At 36.8% G+C, this 21,308-nt stretch overlaps 1 protein-coding gene across 1 annotated transcript in view; it reads left to right on the top strand.

Moving 5' to 3' along the window:
* Ns1 (Nucleostemin 1) overlaps positions 1-21,308 on the top strand; it is a 56,023-nt gene that overhangs the window by 3,639 nt on the left and 31,076 nt on the right. The window contains exons 2-5 of the mRNA XM_083112422.1: positions 9,752-9,859; positions 14,060-14,388; positions 16,898-17,033; positions 17,599-17,847. Of these exons, the coding sequence (XP_082968548.1) occupies positions 9,752-9,859; positions 14,060-14,388; positions 16,898-17,033; positions 17,599-17,847 (822 nt within the window). The remainder of the gene's footprint in view (positions 1-9,751; positions 9,860-14,059; positions 14,389-16,897; positions 17,034-17,598; positions 17,848-21,308) is intronic.

The raw sequence follows: 21,308 nt of genomic DNA, 5'->3' as shown, positions 1-21,308 counted from the left end.
TGGCAATTGTGTGTCAGTGAGATATTTCTCTTGAAAAATACATGATTTCCTGGTCAAATATATTCCACAATGAAAGAAAATACCGCGACGAACGTTGTAAACCTTGGAGAAACTCATTTCCGTAAGTAGTTTCTTGTGTAAAATTGAAGAAATGTGTCTCCGATGTATGAAACTGTTACCAATCATTCATCATAAGAGCAAACAATAATGGTCCAAGAACCGAACCTTGAGATACACCGCCTTTGACCTCAGCTACATTTGATCTCTCCATTCCTATGCAGACAATTAGTTTATGGTTCTGAAGGTACCACCAATGCCATAGTATGTCATCTTTTCTAAAAGTGAAGTGTGTTGTACACAATCAAAAGCCCTGCTCAGGTCACAGAAAGAGGCCTCAGCAAAGTCCTTAGTTTCGAAGGCCTTAAGTACATTTTTGACTAAAGAGTCCATGGCATCAACTGTTGACTTACCCTTCCTGAACCAAACAGTCATTTGCAAATTAAGTTGTTATGGTTCAAGTAATTACATAATGGATTCTAAAACTTTTGAAAACACTGGAGTCAGTGAGTGGGACGGTAGCTGGCTAAACAATTTTTGTCACCTTTTTTGTAAATTGATACAACCCTTGATAATTTCAATACATTTGGAAAAATTCCTTCCCTAAGACATATATTTATACAAAAGGTCAGTGGAAGAATTATACAATCTATGATTTTTTTCACAAGATTATTGGATAAATCATAGATATCTACACTATCTGATGGTTTCAGCTTTTTCACATCTATAATTATGTCTGGAGTTAGTTAAGAAAAAAAAATTCAGAATGTCTTACGCTATACTGTTCAAGTAAGTCTGAAACTGTTTCAGAGGGTCGTACAATGTTTTTACAAATTTCCTCAACAAAATTAATACAAAAATTATTAAAGTCATTAGGGGAGATTTCTGTACCATCTTTTTTGCTGTATTTGGCAATCAAATTAATTAATTTCCAGGTAGTCTTGCATTTTTTCCTGGATGCCTCAATATTAGTTAGATTATACAATTTCTTTGATTCATTTATAGCCCATTTGTATTCCTTTCTTGCCCTCAGGTAGATTGATTTAGCTAGATCTGTCTTATCCCTCTTAAATAAATCTATGTATAATAAAACCCTACATTTCATAGAGGCTAACTTAGGAGTGTACCAATCAGCATTCTTTTTTGGTATTTTCTTCTTATTAACTTTGAGACTAACTTTACACTTTTTCTGGGGAATACTCCTATCATAAATATCTAAAAATACCATTAGAAGCTTTTCAAATGTTACATCAGCCAATGTGTGTTCTGTATCCAAGGACTGAGGTTTACTTAACAGATCTAGCCAGTTTATATTACAGAGCAAGTTCCTGAAGTTCAATATTTTATCATCCGTTATTGGTCTTGAGATCGCTATTTTCGATTCCTTACAGTTACAATCACACGGTTTTAAGTTACGTATTTTTAGCCAAGGAGAATCATGATCTGAGTATGCAAATACAGTTACATCACATGTTATACGAGATGTTTTTATGTTTGTGAATATATTGTCCAGGCATGCTGAACCCCTAGTGGGTTTATTATTCATTTAGTTAAAGTCAAACTGCCTAAGCAGATTTTTAAATCCAGTCACACTTTGTTTATCTTCTGTTACATCAAAATGAGAGTTAAGATCACCACCAATTACGATACTAAAGTGTTTCCATTGAGACTTACTGAAAAATCTAACATTTCCTCAAGTTTTTCAAGAAAAACAGTAGGATCCCCATTTGGTGATCTATAAAGCACAACTATTACAATTTTGAGGTCTCTAATAAATAAACCTGTGGCTTCAAAGTTTAATTCACTACAGAGGAATTCAAGATCTAACTTATAACTAGCATGTACAAATGCATTTTTTACATATATAGACACTCCACCATGTTGAATTTGTTCCCTGCTATAACTGTTAATCAGATAGAAGTCATCTAGTATTTTGAAGGAAATTTCGCTTTTATGGCACCAATGCTCACTTAGACAAACAGCATCAAAACTATTTTCATTAGCAAAATCATTAATGATTTCATGTTTTTTGCCGAATCCCTGTACATTGAGATAACCTATCTTTAAATCCAATGGAGTGTGAAAATTAGAACAACATGCTCTAACTTCCCCATGAGAATTGTTAAAACCAAAGTTAACATCTGATTGTTCAGAGTATGAAGATGATATTGTTAGGTATACTTAAGTTAGATTGGTTTGTAGATATAGGCCAAGTTTCACTAGTATTGCACTTGGCCACTATTACGGGTTTCCCTGCTCCGTACGATCTGTTACAGCAATATTCATATGTTGTCTAACAATTAGCCTATCCTGAATAACCCTGTGTATAATTTTACACAATTCCAATTTTCCGTTTGCATTCAAATGTTGGCCATGCCTGGTATGCATTTCTGTAGCAAGTATGGAACTATGAATAACCGTTACATTTTCAAAATTTTTACATACATTACTGTACATGCTATTAGCTTTCTCTACTTCTTTATTGACAATAGACCAGCTTCTAAGATCATGGCGGTGTGGAACATTTACTGCAATTACATTTGTGAGTCAGCCTCCCCAAGGTCTTTCGCAGTGTCGCTACAGCATCAAATGTTTCATCTTTGCTTACGTCATTTGCACCACTAATTCATCAGATGATAATTCTGAATATTCTTTGTTCCCTACCACCTGTTCAAAAGTTGCACCTGGTTTCACAACACTTTCAATTTTTAGGTTTTCAGCACATTTTGAAGAAGTTCTTAGCATTGAAGATAAGCCACGCCCATGACTATTTCACCTATTTCAACTTTCCCAGTGAGCCCTGGTTCACCAACCTGATCTCCACATGTATCCTCCTCTCTGCCCAAGACTGCATATCTATTCTCACTAACAACACCATCACCCATTACATTATTCCTCTTCTGGCTCATATAGGGTATTCTCTTCCCATGTGAGACAATTTGCCACACATTTTCATCAAGTTCAGCCGTCGACACAACTTCACCACAAGAGAATCCCTTGCCCAACTAAAGGTCACACGCCTCATCCTGTAATGTTTCAATATCTTGCCTTATCACAGATATTATCTCCAGAAGAGTGCCTTCTTCCACCTTACCACCGCCACTCTGTGGACTCGCCATACGTGTATCGGCCATATTGGACTAGACCTACACACTTCAGACACATCCATTCAGTTCCCTCACTTCGCAACTCATTGTCACTTATACCTACACCTCTAAAATGATTCCACAAATCCCATAAGATACGATTTTGAACAGTTCTTCTACATTTCACACACTTAATATCGGTGATCACACAATTCTTTGAAGGAGCTACAGAGGATCCGACCGACTCAACTGGGCAATCTTCTCCTATATGTTTACCTTAGGAATTTTACGAAAACTCACCAGGATTGTAGTTCCGCGTAATGGATTATGTGAAACATTCACGAAAAGTATAAAAAGGTTATTTTATACTTGCTATATTTCTCCTTGAACAATGCAGGATGCAGTCCCCCCCAAATTCGTTCATCATAATCCCCCCTCCCAAAATTATTTTAATAAATACGTAGTAACTGATTTTAATTTGAATGCAATAGCCTGTAAAGTGGTCGACAGTTTTATTTTAAAATGTTTTAATTTTTCGACACACAGAAAGCTAGCACATTGGTTAGATAATTTGAAATGTCAGAAAATGAATTTTTCATTCATTCATTCATTTAGTTTCCTTTCATTAGATCATAATGTACATGATGTTGAACAGGTCAATTCATTTACAATTACATATATCAACACACTATTACAAGATTTTAACATTTCTAGTAAATGTTAGAATACATCAAAATTATTTTACAGTTTGTAAGTTTATAAAGGGGAATAAATGTTAAAAAGCTGGCAACTTAATGATAAGATTGAAAAATGTAACTGGTGTAGATTTAATTTATTGTATTTTTGAAAGGGTTGGAAATGTAAAGGTAGGTATTACATAGCTGCATTCTGGGAGGAAATGGGATACAGTATTTTGTAAATATCATTTTTTACCTTCGTTTTAAAAGTTGTTCAAAGAAAAAAATGGTAATTGGGAGGACTCGTAAGGGGAGTCTACAGTTATCATTTTGCCTTTTCTCCAACTTCTTTACTGCTTTCCTTTGGGAAATTTGATTTTCTAAAATTTTTAGGAGTTGCAGCACCATCAGCTCTCCCACCCTGCGTATGCCAGTGGAGCACACCAAATATTTGTGCTCCAGTTTGTTTGACAGACTGAATTATTTTTTTCATACACAGTCTCGTAGAAAGTGAAAATAGAATTTGGTGCCTATTGCAACAGATTTTCCTCCTATCCTTAGAGCAGTAGCAGCTTCTGGCTATTGTGTGCACACCGAAATTAATCTGTAATGCAATTAATTTTTATTAAACTTATTCACTGAACACTATTTCCTTCAAAACATCAAACGTTCTGAAGCCCAATCGCCCTATCGGCTTTGTTTTACCAGCGCCTGCCGCTGAGATACTTTCGCTTCGCACACAAGTTGCCGTGTGCTCGTTTGCAGCACACAAGAAAAGAGAAGGGTTTCGCTCTTCTAGATCAGTATTATGGGCTTTACTCACACTGCTAATGATGTGTTCACAATACAGCAGTGTTGCAATCTCATTCCATTCGAGATCGTGTGGTAGAGTAGAGGCAACCCACACATTATCGGAAATAGTTTTTTTTTAAAATGGTCATTTCTATGGTATCTTCGCCCACCCTGTTCCAAGAAGGAAGGGGGCAACCGAAAGCAAAACTCGTGTTTTAAGCAATGGCTTGCATGGCCCTTGCTTAATGCAGCTTTGGCAAAATTAACTGTCGTTGTGGCGCTGTAGTTGATCAACCTGAGTGGGGGGAACGTTGATCAGTCAGCTGTTTTCATTGTGTGTCTGTTCATGCTTTGCAAAATGGTTGCACTGTCCAATGCTTCTTCCTGTTTCAGTTTAAAGTGTTTGATTTCATGGTGAAAGGGAAAACTGTACACAGCGAAAACATATACGCACGTAATATTTAACGTTGTTGAATATTTGGTGGGAAGTTGGCTGCAAAGCATGCAGCGACCACAGTAATAATATGGACACGGCACAAGTAGTAGTGTGAGTATTGCTATTTTCTTTAATACTCAATATTCTCTTGATTTTGCTAGATTTTCAGGGTGGCTACTCACCGGGAATTCCTGGAATTGTGCGTGAATTATTGGCTCCACGAATTCTACGTGAATTTTTCTCTGTAGACGTGAAAAATTGTTAGTTTTGTTAATGTGAATGAATTCATGCATTTAGAAATGCCTTGAAGCAAGTTCTTCACAGTTTAACTTCTATTTTTATCAAGGAAGGAAAAGAAAAGAAAGCTGCGTGGAATATAAAAGAGAATTTTCTCAATCGCTTTACTTTGTTAGTGTCCTTTGTAGAACAATCTATCTGATAGGCAGAAAGATTATTGCAAGATAAGATATCATAAATTTGAGTTTGAAATTCTTATACAATTAACAAGTTTTCATAGATTAGTATATTTCGTAACATTTGTGATTTGTATTTCGAGGCTGAGTATGTGAAATGGCAAATTTGAAATTCACACATTAAATTAAATATTTAAAATAGCATATATATACCGTTTAATTTAATTAGAATTTTTGGATACATTGGAATCACACAGCCCCTTTATATATTTAATATATTCGTGTGTGTGGGTGGTGAAAGACTGTAATATGTAAGATTGAAATAGAGAAAACATCTACTTTTACCCTTGAATTTTTGGAAAGTTTGCCTTGAAAACCAGGAATTATATTTGAATTTTATCATGGTCCTAGAGTGGCCACCCTGATTTTATTTGTTTGGTCTGTCGGTCATTAGAAATACACAACTGCTAGAGGTTAGAACTGAATTTCTGTATGTGGTCTTTGAATCGCTTGTTTGCAGGAGTGGCTCGAGATAAAATTTTGGTAAATATGCGATATCGCCCGAACACCTCTCACTCGTTTATTTCGTTAATTTTAGCATTGATACTTACTTATTCTGCATTGCGGAAGATTCTTTAAGGTGAAGTTATGCCTTTTTCCATAAAATAGTGTCAACTTTTCATATTACGAGTCATTATTTGTATTCCTTGTTCCGCTTGGGTAACAGACAATATGGCATGCACTCGTCATGGATCATCACGCGTCGTGCTTGTGTTTTGTCGATGTGGAGTGGGTATGCAGTGTTTCAACCTTCTTCACCAAAAAATACCTACTTTTGTGTTCATTATGTCATCACAAACCATTGACGGATAGCCCCAAAAAAACATTCATGATAGCCCCACAAACCATTCACGATAGCCCCATGGATCATTTCCGGCAAGGTTAGTTTGGGTTGGGTTAGGTAAGCATAGTTAAAAAGAAAAAAAATCTTTTAAGAAAACGGCACGTTTGGAAACACTGGCGAGACCGCATGAATTTCGACACTCGCGCCATCTGCAGGTACATAATGGAAACAACGGCATAATGTCAGAAAATGCAAGTTCCTTTCATAAAAAGTGATTATTTCTTGTTCTGCAGCATTCTATGGTGAAGTTTTCAGTTTCCGCGAAAGAAAATACCTCGAAGAACTTTGACAATGCTACAGAAACTGATTTCAGTAAGTAGTTTCTCATGTAAATTTGAAGAAATCCATTCGGGTGATATCGGGTGATGCCCCCTCTTGTCCACCTTGTTGCAATGTAAATCATGGCCATGTTATATATTTATGGTTTTGATGACCAAAAAGGAATAGCCATATTATTTTAAAAATACTTTGAGTGTTACTGTTAAAGAAAATTTTTATTTATTGTAGTTATGTGAAAATGTGTTTATTTAATACGTGGGTTGTAAATAAAGTAGTGGCAACACTTGTCAGGAAATGGTAATGACACCGTGTATGTGTTATCAGGCAGTGTGCAATGTCAGTTTGGAGCCATGTTGATGTGTGGAGTGTCAAAAGTAGTCGGTACAGCGAGTGCTGTGGTGCATGTAGGAGGCTGAAATGACACCGTTTTCTGTACTGCTCTAAAACATGTTTACAAAGGTATAGTGGAACCACGAGCAAAACAACCTGAGCAGACCCGCGAGTAGGGGAGGGGGAGAGTTGACCATGCTTCCTTATGGCCCGAGGTGGAGGGAAGAAGGAAAAGCTGCGCGGGGACTTCTCGTCCCAAGGTTTTTTTCCTTGTGGTCGATCTATAGAACAGTGATTGTGGATCAAAATTCAGGTTTGATCATGGCAAAAATGCTCAAGAATGTGATCAAAACTTGCATGAGGCCTGAAGCAACAATAACTGATGGTTGCACAAGGGTGACAATATCAGGAACCCAGCATGATGCAATTTTCCTCATGTTGAGGTTGTTCTCACGGATGCATCTCAACCTTCTAAAGAAATGCACTTACCCATTATGCAACCATCAGATACAGCTAGGTATTGTTGCCACAGGCTTCATGCAAGTCTTGCTGACATTGTCATGCATTTTTTCCACAGGCAACCTGGATTTTGGTCTACAATCACCGTTCTACCTTTGTAAACATGTTTTAGAGCAGTACAGAAAACGGTGTTTATTTCAACCTGCTACATACCACGTTTGGCACTCCACACATAGACATGAGCCCAAACTGACATTGCTCACTGCCTGATAGCACATGCACGGTATTATCACCTTTTCCTGACAGTGTTGCCGCTACTTTATTTACAACCCACGTACCTGCATAATGGCATCAAAATAACAGTAATCTCAGCTTAAATCCCTACATGATTTTGCAATATGTTTTTTTAGTTCTTAAACAGTAACTTCAATTAATTCTTGACAACAATAAATTCAATTCTTTTTTAAAACAAATAGCCACACGCCTAGGGGAGACATATGGTGATTCTGATCTCACTTTAAAGTAGGCCGTCTCTGCTTTTTTGTGCATAAATGTACCTAAAAAGAAACAAATAAGATATTTCATGAAACACAACTGTCCCATAACTTCATTTTCAGTGAAAGGTGGTCATAACGTGTGTTGCCAATACATTTAGCATCATTATGTATGCAAAACAGGGAGCGAGTATTTGAGATGACTGACTTATAACACTTCTTCTGGGCGTATGGATGGTTGAAGTTCATACCCATAGGGCCAGACCACCAGTCAGCACTGACTTAGAGTATTTCATAGTCAAAATTTGCACAATTCACTTCCTACGACAAGGTTACATTATTTATTTTTCTATTGTATCGGGTTATTTATAATCCGTTACTATGTAGTATATTTAGTAAAATTATTACAGACAATACAGTAGTATTTGTAATAGAACAACATCGTTAAAACGATGCATCCTATGAATGGACTTGATGGGGAATAAAATCGAAGCAAAATTCATTCAATTTTGCCATTGCAACGCTGATGTGTGTGACGGTGCATTTTCCTGTTGAGGAAGCACTTTTTGGGCTTTGGGAAAGTGATCTATTCACCTAATTAACTGCGGTATCATGTCCTGAAATTTTACTAAACTATTCAAACAACCATCGTGTAGTAGTATACAAACCTTATTGTATTTTTAAAACGGATGTTATCAACCAAACATCAAGAATATTGTTCATGTCACGTAATGCATGTGCCGACCTTCGTGGCGGAGTGGTTATCACTTCGTGCTACGACGAAAGAGGTCTTAAGTTTGAATCCAGGATTGGGCATTGGTGTTCTTTGTGAAACGTTACTTCGTCAATTTCATCATATCATCACTCATTCTCATTGTTGCGATTAGCTCAAAGTGGCAGAAAAGCGATGTAAAGTAACGAATAGTTAACCAGTGGACTTCTTGTTTAGTAGTGGAGCTACATTTTACGTCACTACTTTTTCATGTATCCGATGTTCGTTTTAGAAGAGAAGGAACAAATGTGGTTGGTTATGGCACCCATCGACAATTTGCTTAGCAAATAATTCAGAGTAAAATCCAGTTGATACCATACGACTTCCAAAAGTGCTAAATATCCCATCCTCCTTACTATGAAAACGTGTAAATGTAAGACCTAAAATTGATATCCAATATCTGGATATTTCCCCCTTTAGGGCCCCCCACAGATAATGCTCAATTTCCAGTATAATCTAAGACTTAATATTGATAGTCAAGAGTTTTATAGTGTACCCTCCCCCCAAAATTTGATGCTTAATCGCCCCAGGAGAATTTGGCTGACAATTTAAAACTTAATAAGAACTGCCCCCCCCCCCCCCCCCCGATAATGATAATACTTATTACCTGTCTCTTAGCAGTATTCGAAGTGATTATTACACGTTAACGAAGCAAAAGTTGGAACGTGCGTCTGCAAACCCGCCTGTAAGCATCCCTGCACAGTAAACATTTTATAGACACACGGGAACATATGTCAAAAAACGAAAATGCAGCATTTGACTTAGTGAATTTGACTTCAGAATCAACATACGTCAAACTATATATTAGCTAATGCAATTAGATGCAAACACTTACTGACATTTACATGGTATTTCATACAAATACATCAAATATGTAAACATCTACTACATGTTTCACCTAGCTGTTTGTGGATATATCATGAGGATTCTATGTATTGTTATTGTGCTGTCTATAATATGTTATATTTTATTTCTGAAATGATTGTGTAAGGTTGTCTGTGATTCTGAATGAGTATATTATGATACATGTTTGGTTTCCTCTTTGTTTACAGGAAGGAAGAGTCATCGCGTACCTGCGAAGACAAGATACAGGGTTATAAAGCAAGTCCGAGAGCATAACAGAAAACTTAGAAGGGCAGCAAGAGCAAATCCAATTAAAAGTAAGAAATATGTATATGTGCAGTTGTATGTATAGGATCTGATATGTTTAACATACATACTTTTTAGCATGCACACAATCTCACTCATACTGTCACTGAATGTTATGGAATGCCGGCTTCTATTTTTCAACTTTGTTTAGAGCATAGTATAGCTCATGCTGTCAACACACAGGCAAGTAAAAAAAAAGATCTTGATATACACCTTTAGGATTGATTCAAAATTGTGTTCCCTAGTGGAAAATACATTTTTAATTGTTATTTCTCAAATACAGGACATTTGTTAACCCTATTATATGTACACTCGTTTCTCTCAGTAATGCACTACTTTTCATACATCATATTGGTCCATTGTCAATCACACTACAACTTGGACAAAAGTGCTGTATAAAGAAGCAAAATTCAGCACTGGTAAGTAGGGGGAGAGGAAATAATTTCTTTGAGTGCTTTGGTGAATTATTTACTTTTTACTTAGGCTCCTACACATTTTCACCGAATCTGATAGTGGGTGTTAGAAAAGTTAATCAAAATATCGATCAATATTAGTGTGTGTTTGATTACAAATTTCATGCATCAATTTCATTTACCAAAGTTTTCGTTTAAAATATTCAAGGAATATCAGTGAAATACATAAAATAGTTACCATTTAGTCAAGAAAATCCATCATAGCAAGATAAATTGAGAATTTTATTACATTTTAAATGCAGTTATGCAGTAAATCTAGTCAGTAACGTTTGTTATTAAACTTTAAACAGAAGACACGTAAATCATGTAAACTTGCTATGTCTCATGAACATTTCATTCATGTAAAACATTATGGTGAAACACCCTGTTTTAAGGTTCTGTTTGGTGCTATTAATGATGATTGGTAAGTCAGTATTTGGTCAACTTTTCTGATTTTATTCAGTAATTTGTAAGAACAAATTTTGAGCTTTTTAGCATGAGGGAAAGTTATTAAGTAACAGCACCACAACACAAAATGGCTCCTTAGCAAAAATCCTACCTGGGTTGTGATATCGAGTAGTTGTTCATACAACATGGCTGCTGTAGTGTTGACTTGCAGCATGGAAGAGCAATGAAAATTAATTTGTTTCTTTGTGGTCAGAGAGTGTGAAACCATCGATCTACAGGAGAATGAAGGTTCTTTACTTCAACGGAGAGTGTACAAATGGATGGAAAGTTTTAGTTTTAAGAACTGAAGACAAAATGTCAGTGGACAATCCTGAAGTGGGAAACTGGTTAGCGTTCCAACTGAAACTGTGAAACAACATATCGAGCTGAGAATCTGAGAGTGTCACTATTGATGACATGTGCTGTAGAATTTAACATGAGTTATGACTGGTTACAATATTGTCCATGATGACTTCTCGTATAGGAAAGTGTGTAACAGGTAGTTCCCAGACAGCTGTTCAAAGATCACACATGTGCATGGGGGAAGAGTTTTACGGAGATGCCTATGAAGGAGATCCTTTTGAATTGTGACAAAAGACAAGTCCTGGGTGCACTCTTATGAACATGAGAGTAAGGGAAAATTGATGTAGTGGGAACATCAGTCATCCCTGGACTCGGGAAAAATTCAAGAGCAGCCCTCTGCTGGGAGAGTGGCCCTGTATACATATAGGTACGCTACATGCTCTGAAATTTGAAGTATTGAAACATCCTCATTACATCCCAGACTTGGTGCCATATTTGTGTGGTCAGAAGTGTGCAGATGTTGAGATAATAGAGGTGGTGCAAAGTTGTGGTTTTTCTAGAGGGTGCCTGCAACCCTGGTGACAGGTGGACCAAGAGTGTAGTGAAACAGGGCAGTTGTGTCAAGAAGTAAGCCAATTTGTGTAAATAGTTTAAAAAAGTTATTAATAATATTCCTGTTATTTAATGACTTTTCCTTGTAATTTGTTTAACAATACTTGTAATTAAATAAGTACTAATGAAATTTATATTTGGCAAAATATGGTACGGAAATAGGAGGTTTACATTTAAATGTTCTTTTTTATTATTATTATTAGATTGGAACTATCGATGCATAAAGTCACATTATTTCTAGTGTGTAGTATCTCCCCCCGTACAAATTGTAAAAGTAGTACAAAATTGGCACTTACATGTACAGCCATGAAAATAAGCAGTTGGGCAGATTTGCGCTGGTGCCACATATGGGAAAAGCAAAGCGAGAGAGGGACTGTGTGGCAACGTCAAACCGTGCTGCGTTGCAGAGTTTGAGTGTCAGACCGACCTCTCTTCAGTGCACTTTTGTGTCATCCCTGACCTTTCAAGCAAATATGTCAGTTTGTATCACATGGATTGCAAAGAGATCTGTCATTCTCTTAACCTTTCGAGTCCCAAGGCCATTTTCACATGTAAGCCTCTGGGTCCCCAGCCGATTTTGAGCAAAATGCAGAGTTTCAATTAAATGAGTGTAGATCGCAGACTAATTGCCCTAGAGAGATGAGTGATATACCGTTGTACGCGGAATGAACCAGAGATTCAGACTATATGAAATTTATGCAAATTTGGCATATATGTGGTGGGGGGAGGGGGCTAACTTTCAAAATTCCAACATTTCTGAAAAAAAATTGGTTCCCCCACCCCCCTCAAGAAAAAAGTACATGACAGTGTCGACATGCACATGGAAATGATCGCTGACATGTAAGGAACACAAAAATATTTGCATTATTATCATGACCAATGTAACTTGAGTTGTACCCCCAAAAGGAATGGTCGGCATGCCACTGATTCAAGCTTCAAAATGCAGCAGTACCTTGAAATGACTTTAGCTTAGAGACTATTTGCCCTGGAGATATGAACGATATACCGTTGTATGCAGAATGAACCAGAGATTCAGACGATATATAATTTATGCACATTTGGCCTATATGTGGAGGAGAAAAGGGGGGTAATCCCCTAAAAAATACTTTTTATTTTAAAAAATGGGGTTTCTCCCCCCCCCACCATCCCCCGAAAAAAAGGATATGAAAAGTTCAAAATGCACATAGAAATTATCACTGGCATGTAAGAAACAGAAAAATATTTGCATCATTGTCGTATGACGAATGTAACTTGAGTTGTACCCCCAAAAGAAATGGTCGGCACGCCACTGATTGAAGCTTCAAAATGCAGGGGTACCTTGAAATGACTATAGCTCAGAAACTAAATGCCCTAGAGATATGAAAGATATACCGTTGTACGCAGAATGAATCACAGATTCAGACGATATATAATTTATGCACATTCGGCATACATATGGAGGGGGAAAGGGGGGAAATCCCCTCAAAAATACTTTTCTTAAAAAAAATTGTGTTCCCCCCCTCCGAAAAAAGTCAAAATGCACAAAATGAAAAATTTATGCAAATTTGGCGTATATATAGAGGGGGAAGGAAGAAACCCCCCAAAAATTATTTAAAAAAATTGTCACTTCACCCAAAAAATGTCCTCGCACTTGGGCACAAAATGACACCTACGCACAATATTCACGGACAAAAAGCTAGAACGCAGTGAAAAATGAACGCCGATTCTTGCAGCTGCTTGACATTCAATTTTTAGACAATGCAGGGTAACCTATGTTCAACCTTGTGGAACACTTGTGCTCACAAACAAAGGTTTCCTTCAGCGTGCTTCGAAATTCCATTCTCACAATGCAGATTCAACAACCAGTCTTCCCACTCCCCCACCCCCTTCTTGCACCCTCATGGAAAACTTTTTGATATCGGATACTGTTAAACAAGCTTCCTTCGAATGCAGTTAACAGGAGGGAGTGAAAAAGCATTGCTTTAGAACAACAAAGCCGGTCTTCCTTAAAAATTTGACCTTGAAAAGAGACTCAAAAAGAAGTCCCTTTTCCCCTCCATTTTCATGAAGACAAAAAAAAGGAAAAAAAAACATTTCTGTTAAATACATGTGTTAGGAACAATATAAAAAAAGAATCTAAATTCTAGCCAAAAATAAAAAAGTTATAATGTAAAAACTACGACTTTGACACAGCATCTCGATCGAGAAACTTGGGACTGTGAGGCTTACTTTTGGGTATCTCGATCGAGATACTTGGGGCACAAAAGGTTAAACCTCGGAACACACAGGGTTGTGCTCCGACGTGGCAACAGCACGAACTTCTGCCACCTGCCTAATTTCATGGCAGTGCGTTTAAATCCATACTAATACATTGGTACACACATTGATATTGTATATTTCATGTATTGGCTATTTCAGACAAAAAACCTAAGCCAATAGATGTTCCGGATGAGTGTCCATTCAAAGCGTCAATTCTTGAAGAAGCTGATGCATACAAGCAGAGAATGGTTGAAGAGAAGGAAAAACTGAGTGCACGATTGGAAGAATTGCAAAAAGAAGAAGAGATGGGTGGAGAAGCAATGAAATTGGAAGAAGATTTGAAAATGGGGACAGGCATAACTGTGAACGATTTTGTAGGAAGTGCCGAGGCAAGAAATACACTGTTTGAAAATCTTACTCTACCACCAAATACAAGGGTATCCATAGTATCGTATGCACCGAAACCATGCTATAGGGAATTCAGAAAAGTAAGTAATGCCCTCGCAAAGTAATTTAAATTCTTAGCACAAACATAGTTGAATTTCACTTCTTAGGCATATACAAGGGGTTGAAAAAGTAGATATGAAGTTGTTGTTTGTACATTGTACGGAAGTGTGTTAATGCTGAAAGCAAGCAATTTGAACACACAAATGTTGGTTGTTAATTCTCATTTAGAGTGGTGTCAACTTTTGAAAAAGAATGGGTGGTACAAACTAGAAGATTTGTTGTGTAAATTTGTACAACACGCAACACATGTCATAAGCCCTTATTTTCCATTACTTTTGTAGTAACGATATGGTCACATATAGTGTAAATAATAAAGAATGCTGACAAGTTTTAAATTGGAGAACTAAAATTATATTGAACAGTAATTAAGTTGAGAGAATTCTTTAGGTGTAAAAGTGAAGTAAAGTTTTTCCCTGTGCTTTGCACCATACCATGAAAGCATATAGGGGGCGTGGAGTTAGGACCCCACACTTCCTTGATCACGGCTGAATGTATGGGTGATGTGACCAGCACCATACCTGTGGCTGGGTGGGCACCGGAGCAGCTTGAACAGGTGGAAAAAATCCTGGGTCTCTCGCATGGTAGGTCCCTCGCATGGTAGTCAGATACCCTAATGACTGAGCTACCGCATCTCATTGTTAGGTGTATAATATAATATTTTTGTTAAGCAGCGACTTTATACAATAACGAGGCAAATTAATGGGTGGGCTCTAGCCCCACAAGCCCTTATAAGTTGATGGCATTTGCACATTTATATGATATCCTTATTATTAAATTAAACTATTCTATTGTATTGCAAGTTACTTTTTACTTGCATGTTCCGTAACTGTTCTATCTACTTTTGCATCCTCCTATATAATAATAGCATTCAACTTTCGTAAAAATGTAATTTAATAGCATCTATATACTGGCAACCTGCAGTCTGTTCACAGAAGCCTGTCGAATGATTGTTGTTCTGTGTTATACTTGTCCTATTATTAGAATGTCAGTCAACTTCCTTTTTTGAGTGGTGATGGTGGGTTGCCAAAATAAGCAAAATTTTCTCATAAGTTACATGGAATTATTATACAGGGTGATTCATAAGTCTGTGAAACTCTCCAAGCTTATAAGGGAAACCATGCGAGTAATTTCAGACTGTTAGAGTATCTACATAAGTAATTATTATCAGTGCTCGAAAAATTTTCTTCAAAGTTAGGCGCAGCTCTGAAAATCAGGCGCCAGGAAACTACCTACTAGCAATTGTGCATACTACAGAGTGTTTCAAATGTCGCACAACCCAAACAATGAAAATGTATATCATGAAAACCGTAAGGGGTATTTACACCAGGTTTTCTGCACTAAACTAATCATGTACGCTATCACTGGGTTAATAAATTTACGTTAACATGAATCCAAATAAAAGCAATTACATTATTTAAAAAAATATTGTTAGTTTGCTGAAAACACCTGAGAAATGATTTTTAACAATATGTACCAACGTAGAAATTTTCAGCGAAAAATGGAGGTTCGACCAGGACTCGAACATGGGTCTCTGGTATACCATGCCATTGCTATAACCACTGAGCCGGCCTGGCCTCGCCTGATTTTTTGCTGTCGCTGTTTTACCTTTGTAAAGTTGCCTTTGAAACATTTCGACGTTGCCTGGTTCCTCGCAGCGTAGAGATGTTAATTATTGAAGATCAGGCACACACAGGAAATGTACTACGTAGAAATTTTCAGCGAAAAATGCATTAACATCTCTATGCTGGGAGGAACCAGGCAATGTCGAAGTCTACTGTGTTTCAAAGGCAACTGATCCCATTGCGGTAGCACTGGCAGAGATGATTCCACAAAGGTAAAACAGCGACAGTGAGAAACCAGGCGAGGCCAGGCTGGCTCAGTAGCTCAGTGGTTAGAGAAATCGTACGGTATGCCAGACACTCAGGTTCGAGTCCTGGTCGAGCCTGCATTTTTCGCTGAAAATTTCTACGTAATACATCTTCTCTGTGTGCCTAATCTTCAATAATAATACCAACTCTTAACAATTTGTGGGATCATTTGTTGATGTTTGAATAGTCGTAAAACAAGTCATATTACAGCATAAGATCAGTCGCCAGGCTGAAATTTTTAGTCACCATGGCGACCAGGATTATTATGTTGCTAAATTATCACTAATGGGGGGGGGGGATAATACAATCAAATCGGTGCATCCCAAGTGTAAATTTTAGTCCTGCCTTTTGAAGTGTATTAGGGCCAAGTGATACTCCTCCAGCTTTTTGGTCTTTAATGAGTTCCAAAAAAGTGCTATGTCAAATTCAAAGTTTCCATTTATTTTGCACAAATATTGAGTGAAAAACTATTTTGTGATTACATGACTTGAATTTTAATATGGAAATGATATTTTGGAGCAAAAAGTGGTCAACTTTTAAAGCATTAGTACTCGTTATTGTTGAGAATTAGAGTATCGGCATGGGTGTTGGTTCAATATGGATAATATGTCCATTCTTGCAGGTTATAGAAGCTGCTGACGTGATTTTAGAAGTATTGGATGCAAGAGACCCACTCGGGACAAGATGTCCTCAAGTTGAGAGAGCTGTTCTGGACTATGGACCTAGCAAAAGGCTTGTTTTGGTGCTTAACAAAGCAGGTAAGCTATTTAGTATGATCGATGTAATATGAACCATGTTTTGTCAATGTGTCATAATTTGTTGTTGATGGGTTCACCTTCAATTTTTTTTTTATTTACTTACTTTTAAATTACTGTGTTTTAACTAAATCCCTGCACAAACAAGAGAGGTTATCTAAGTGCCCTCTCCGATTTCCATGAAACTTGGCAGGTGTATAGAGGAGCCCACTTGTTTTTGTGTTGCAGCTTAAAAAAACTGTTTTAGGGGACAAAACCCCCTCAAATGTCAGGAGAAATTGAAGTGGGGAAACCACGTAAATAAGGCATAGGAAGAACACATACATATAATTGGAACACACACAGTACAGAGCTGTGATTGCCAGTGATATGCACTTCATATCTGAAGTGCCCCACTGTGCCCCCCCCCCCAAAAAGTTGAAAACCATGGCTATAGAAATGAGGTTGAGATTTTGGTGCCTTCCAAAATTGTCAGCCCTTACGTTATGGAGTGAAACTTGAATTTTATCATCTTTACAGAGTAGCAACACTGACTGACTGCCTTCCTTTTTATTTCATTTCGTTGCAGACTTGGTCCCCCAGGATAATCTACATGCTTGGCTTGCTTACCTGAGGCGAAGTTTCCCCACCGTGCCTTTCAAAGCAAGCACGCAGTCACAGAGACGAAACATCGGTCATAGGAGGCGGCGTTTGGTGAGATGTCCACAAAACCTTATCAAGAGTTCCCCTTGCATGGGAGCTGATCTGCTCATGTCCGTATTAGCAAACTATTGCCGAAATAAGGGAATTAAAACATCCATCCAAGTGGGTGTTGTAGGTATGTATAGTTTCTTATTTGTGTTATTCTAATTAGCACACTTACCCCAATACCAATGCATAAAAACTAACATTTTATTAGTTATTATTATTATTATTAATAATAATAATAACTAATTATTTTAATATTTTTTAATAATAATTTAAATAATTTTATTATTATGATTAGTGTGCATTGTACACTAAAAGTCAAGTTAACAAAAATAGATGATCAGAGAATTTGCTAAATTATAGTTTTTGTTTGACAGAGCTACCATGAATCTTAATTGAATTAGAATGATTCATATATTTTCTTTTTAGAAGTAGCATAAAAGTTGGTTTCCGACACAAAAAACAGAAAATATGTAAGAAACTGTAATTTACGTCCTAAAGTCTCTTTACCAAGTTCATAGCTTATGATTTCCTCTAGATTGTGGTTTTTGTTTCGTGCCTTTAGAGTCAGGGCTTGAGGAGATATGTGATTTAATGCAGAGTCATGTTTCCCTAAATTTAAGTGTTCCATTTCTTATGATATTGGTGAAAACATAACATATAGTATTTGTGTAATATTTATTTTTTCTCCAGCAAACTTAAAATATTTTGTGTGCGAACCCTACCTTAAGGTTCCCTTACTGATCAATATTATTGCTTTAATCTGTGGTTTTAAAGTAAAATTAGTCACAATATAAAAAACTTATGATTTGATGTACATGAAACACGGCTGTATTTTCAGATGCTGGCTGACTACTGTATCGTGGAAGGCCCACTTTGAAAGGAGATGCATGACTTATAAGGAAAATTCTTGCGATGTATTTTATGTAACCTTGAAGTAGAAATAAGCATTAGCACTTGATTGCTTTTTTCCCTTTGGTTCAGTAGTGATTTTTATCGAATTATTCAACTACTCTCTTTACATTTTTGAAGAAATCCAGCTTTCACGTTTAGAGTGAAATTATGTTTTGATCATTTTTACCATTTGTATATCATCAATTTCTGAGCCCTTTTTTTAGTATTTGTTTGTGAGGATTCCAATCCATTTATAAGCATCAGCTTACCAGTTTTGCTTCAAAATATTGAAGAATTTCATCATAATGTTAAAATACCTGTTATATAATCACAAAATACTGCTTTTTGCACAATACCATATTTACTCATGTATAATGCACACTTTATTCCAAAAAATATAAATATGCTGACCAAGGCAGTAATTTATTTTATTAAAAACATAAACTAAACGTAACGTTTCAACCTTCTAGCAAGGTCTTCATCAGACTCTGTATCAAGTACAAAAGTAACAAGATACACAAAAAGGGCATTATATATAATAAAGGAGAACCTTAAAAGAATTGAAATGCTATTGAAGATGGTCTCACCATTTTTACGAGAGAATATACATTTTACGAAATGAAAAGCTGGCAGGAGAAATTTAGAGAGAAAATAAAAATAAAGTTGAAGAAGAAAGGAGAGGGACTAGGATGGAAAGAAGAAAGGGGAGAAGAGGAAGAAAAAGAGGATACCAGAAGAAGAGTTGTGGTAATAGGGAACGTAGACCTATCAAAAGAAGAGGAAGCTTTTTTAAAACTAGGAAGAGGTTTCAAAGTTAAAGAAAGAAATGTAGATTATGAGGAAGTTGTATATGACATTGAAGAAGCAGTGCTCCATATAAAAGAAGAACCAGCTAGAGACAAGATTAGAAGAAGAACAGCAGCCATACTAAAGAAAGAAATGGTAAAACAAAGAAAAGTAGATAATTTGAGTCAAAAAGAAAGGGAAGGGATGAAGAAAATCAAAACAAGAAATGATGTGGTGATAGAGCAGGCAGATAAAGGAGGAGCAATTGTGGTGATGGAAAGAGAATGGTACGAGAGGAAGTTTGAAGACCTAAAAGAAAATGGATATGAGGAGATTTGTGGAACAGGAGAAGAACAGACTATAAAAGAAAGAATCATAAAAGACTGTAGGAGGAGAGGATTCAAGAAATGCATAAAGGAGACAGGAAGACTACCAAGTTTGAAGGGCTTTCCAAAGATACACAAAGAGGAGATAAAGTTAAGACCAGTAATGAACTGCAGAAACAATATTTTGGAACCCTTAGAAAAGAAATTAAAGAAAGTTATTGACGTGTTAGTAACACAGCAAGAAAGCAGAGCAGTTAAGAACAGTGAGCAAGTAGTAGACCTCATAAAAGGACTTAAGTTAAATGAGATGAAGACGACAATGTTTAGCTTAGATGTAAAAAGTATGTTCCCAAGCATCAAGAGGGGACACGTTTTGGACATTATTAAAAAGAGAATGGGAAAGGAAATTATAGGAGAATGGGATAGTGAAAGGGTAGTGAAAGCGCTGGAAACCATTTGGAATAACGGTTACAGTATAATGGGAGATAAAATAATGTTAATGAGTGAAGGACTGAATATAGGTTCTAGCTTAAGCCCACCATTGGCTGAATTGGTTATGAATGAATGGGAAAAGAAAGTGATAGAAAAAGGAGGTGACAAAATAATTTTGTTTTGCAGATATGTGGACGATTGTTTTGGCATATGGAAGGGAACAAAGAGGCAGCTTGACATTTTTGCCAAAGAAATACAAGATGAAGAAAGAGGGATTTTATTGGAACTTGAAATAGAAGAAGAAGGCAAGTTAAGCTACCTTGATATATTGATGAAATGGAAGAGAGGAGAAGAAATTGAAACCGCTTGGCATCAGAAGAAGTGTGCAGCAGGGGTATTCTGCCACAAAAGAAGTGATGTAAGTGAGGTGACAAAAAGAAATTTCATAAAGAATATGGAGGACAGAATAACGAAAATATGCACGAAGGAATGTGAAAAAGAAGGCAAAATAAATAGGCTATGGAAACAGCTGGAAAAGAATGGCTATGAGAAGCAGGATAGACTGGACATAAACAGAAGAGGGAAGAAAAGAGGAAGGGGAGAATTGGAAGAGAAAGAAAAAGAGAGATGGTTTGGAATAAGGAGTATGGGGGAGACCACAGAAAAGATATGCAAAGTGCTTAGGAAAGCGGGCATTAAAACTTACAGTAAGGGAGGGAGAAGCATCTTAGGAATAACGAAGAATGCAAACAAGAAAAAGGAGAACAGAGAAGAGGAAGAGGAAGGGATTATCTACGAAGTAAAATGTAAAGAATGTCGGTGTGTGTACATAGGAGAAACGAAAAAGAGACTGAAAGATAGGTTGAAACAACATAGGGATGATGTACGACTTAAGAGAGAGAGAGAAATGCGATATTTAAACACAGAAGAGAAACAGGACATGACATAGAGTGGGATGAGGCTAAGCAGATAGGAAGGGAGAAGAGAATGCTAGTGAGAAAATGGAAGGAAGCCAAGGAAATAGAGAAGAAAGGTGAAGAAGACACAATGAACTGGAATGGGGGACTGAAGTTAAACAAAGAATGGAAGAAGGTGTTAGAAAGAGTGGAAAGGACAAGAGAGAAAGAGGAGAGGAGAAGGGAGAAAAATGAAG

Source organism: Lepisma saccharinum, chromosome 26 (genome assembly GCF_977018435.1).
Source record: "Lepisma saccharinum chromosome 26, izLepSacc3.1, whole genome shotgun sequence".
Taxonomy (NCBI): Eukaryota; Metazoa; Arthropoda; class Insecta; order Zygentoma; family Lepismatidae; genus Lepisma; species Lepisma saccharinum.
This window is presented reverse-complemented; position numbering and strand designations above follow the sequence as displayed.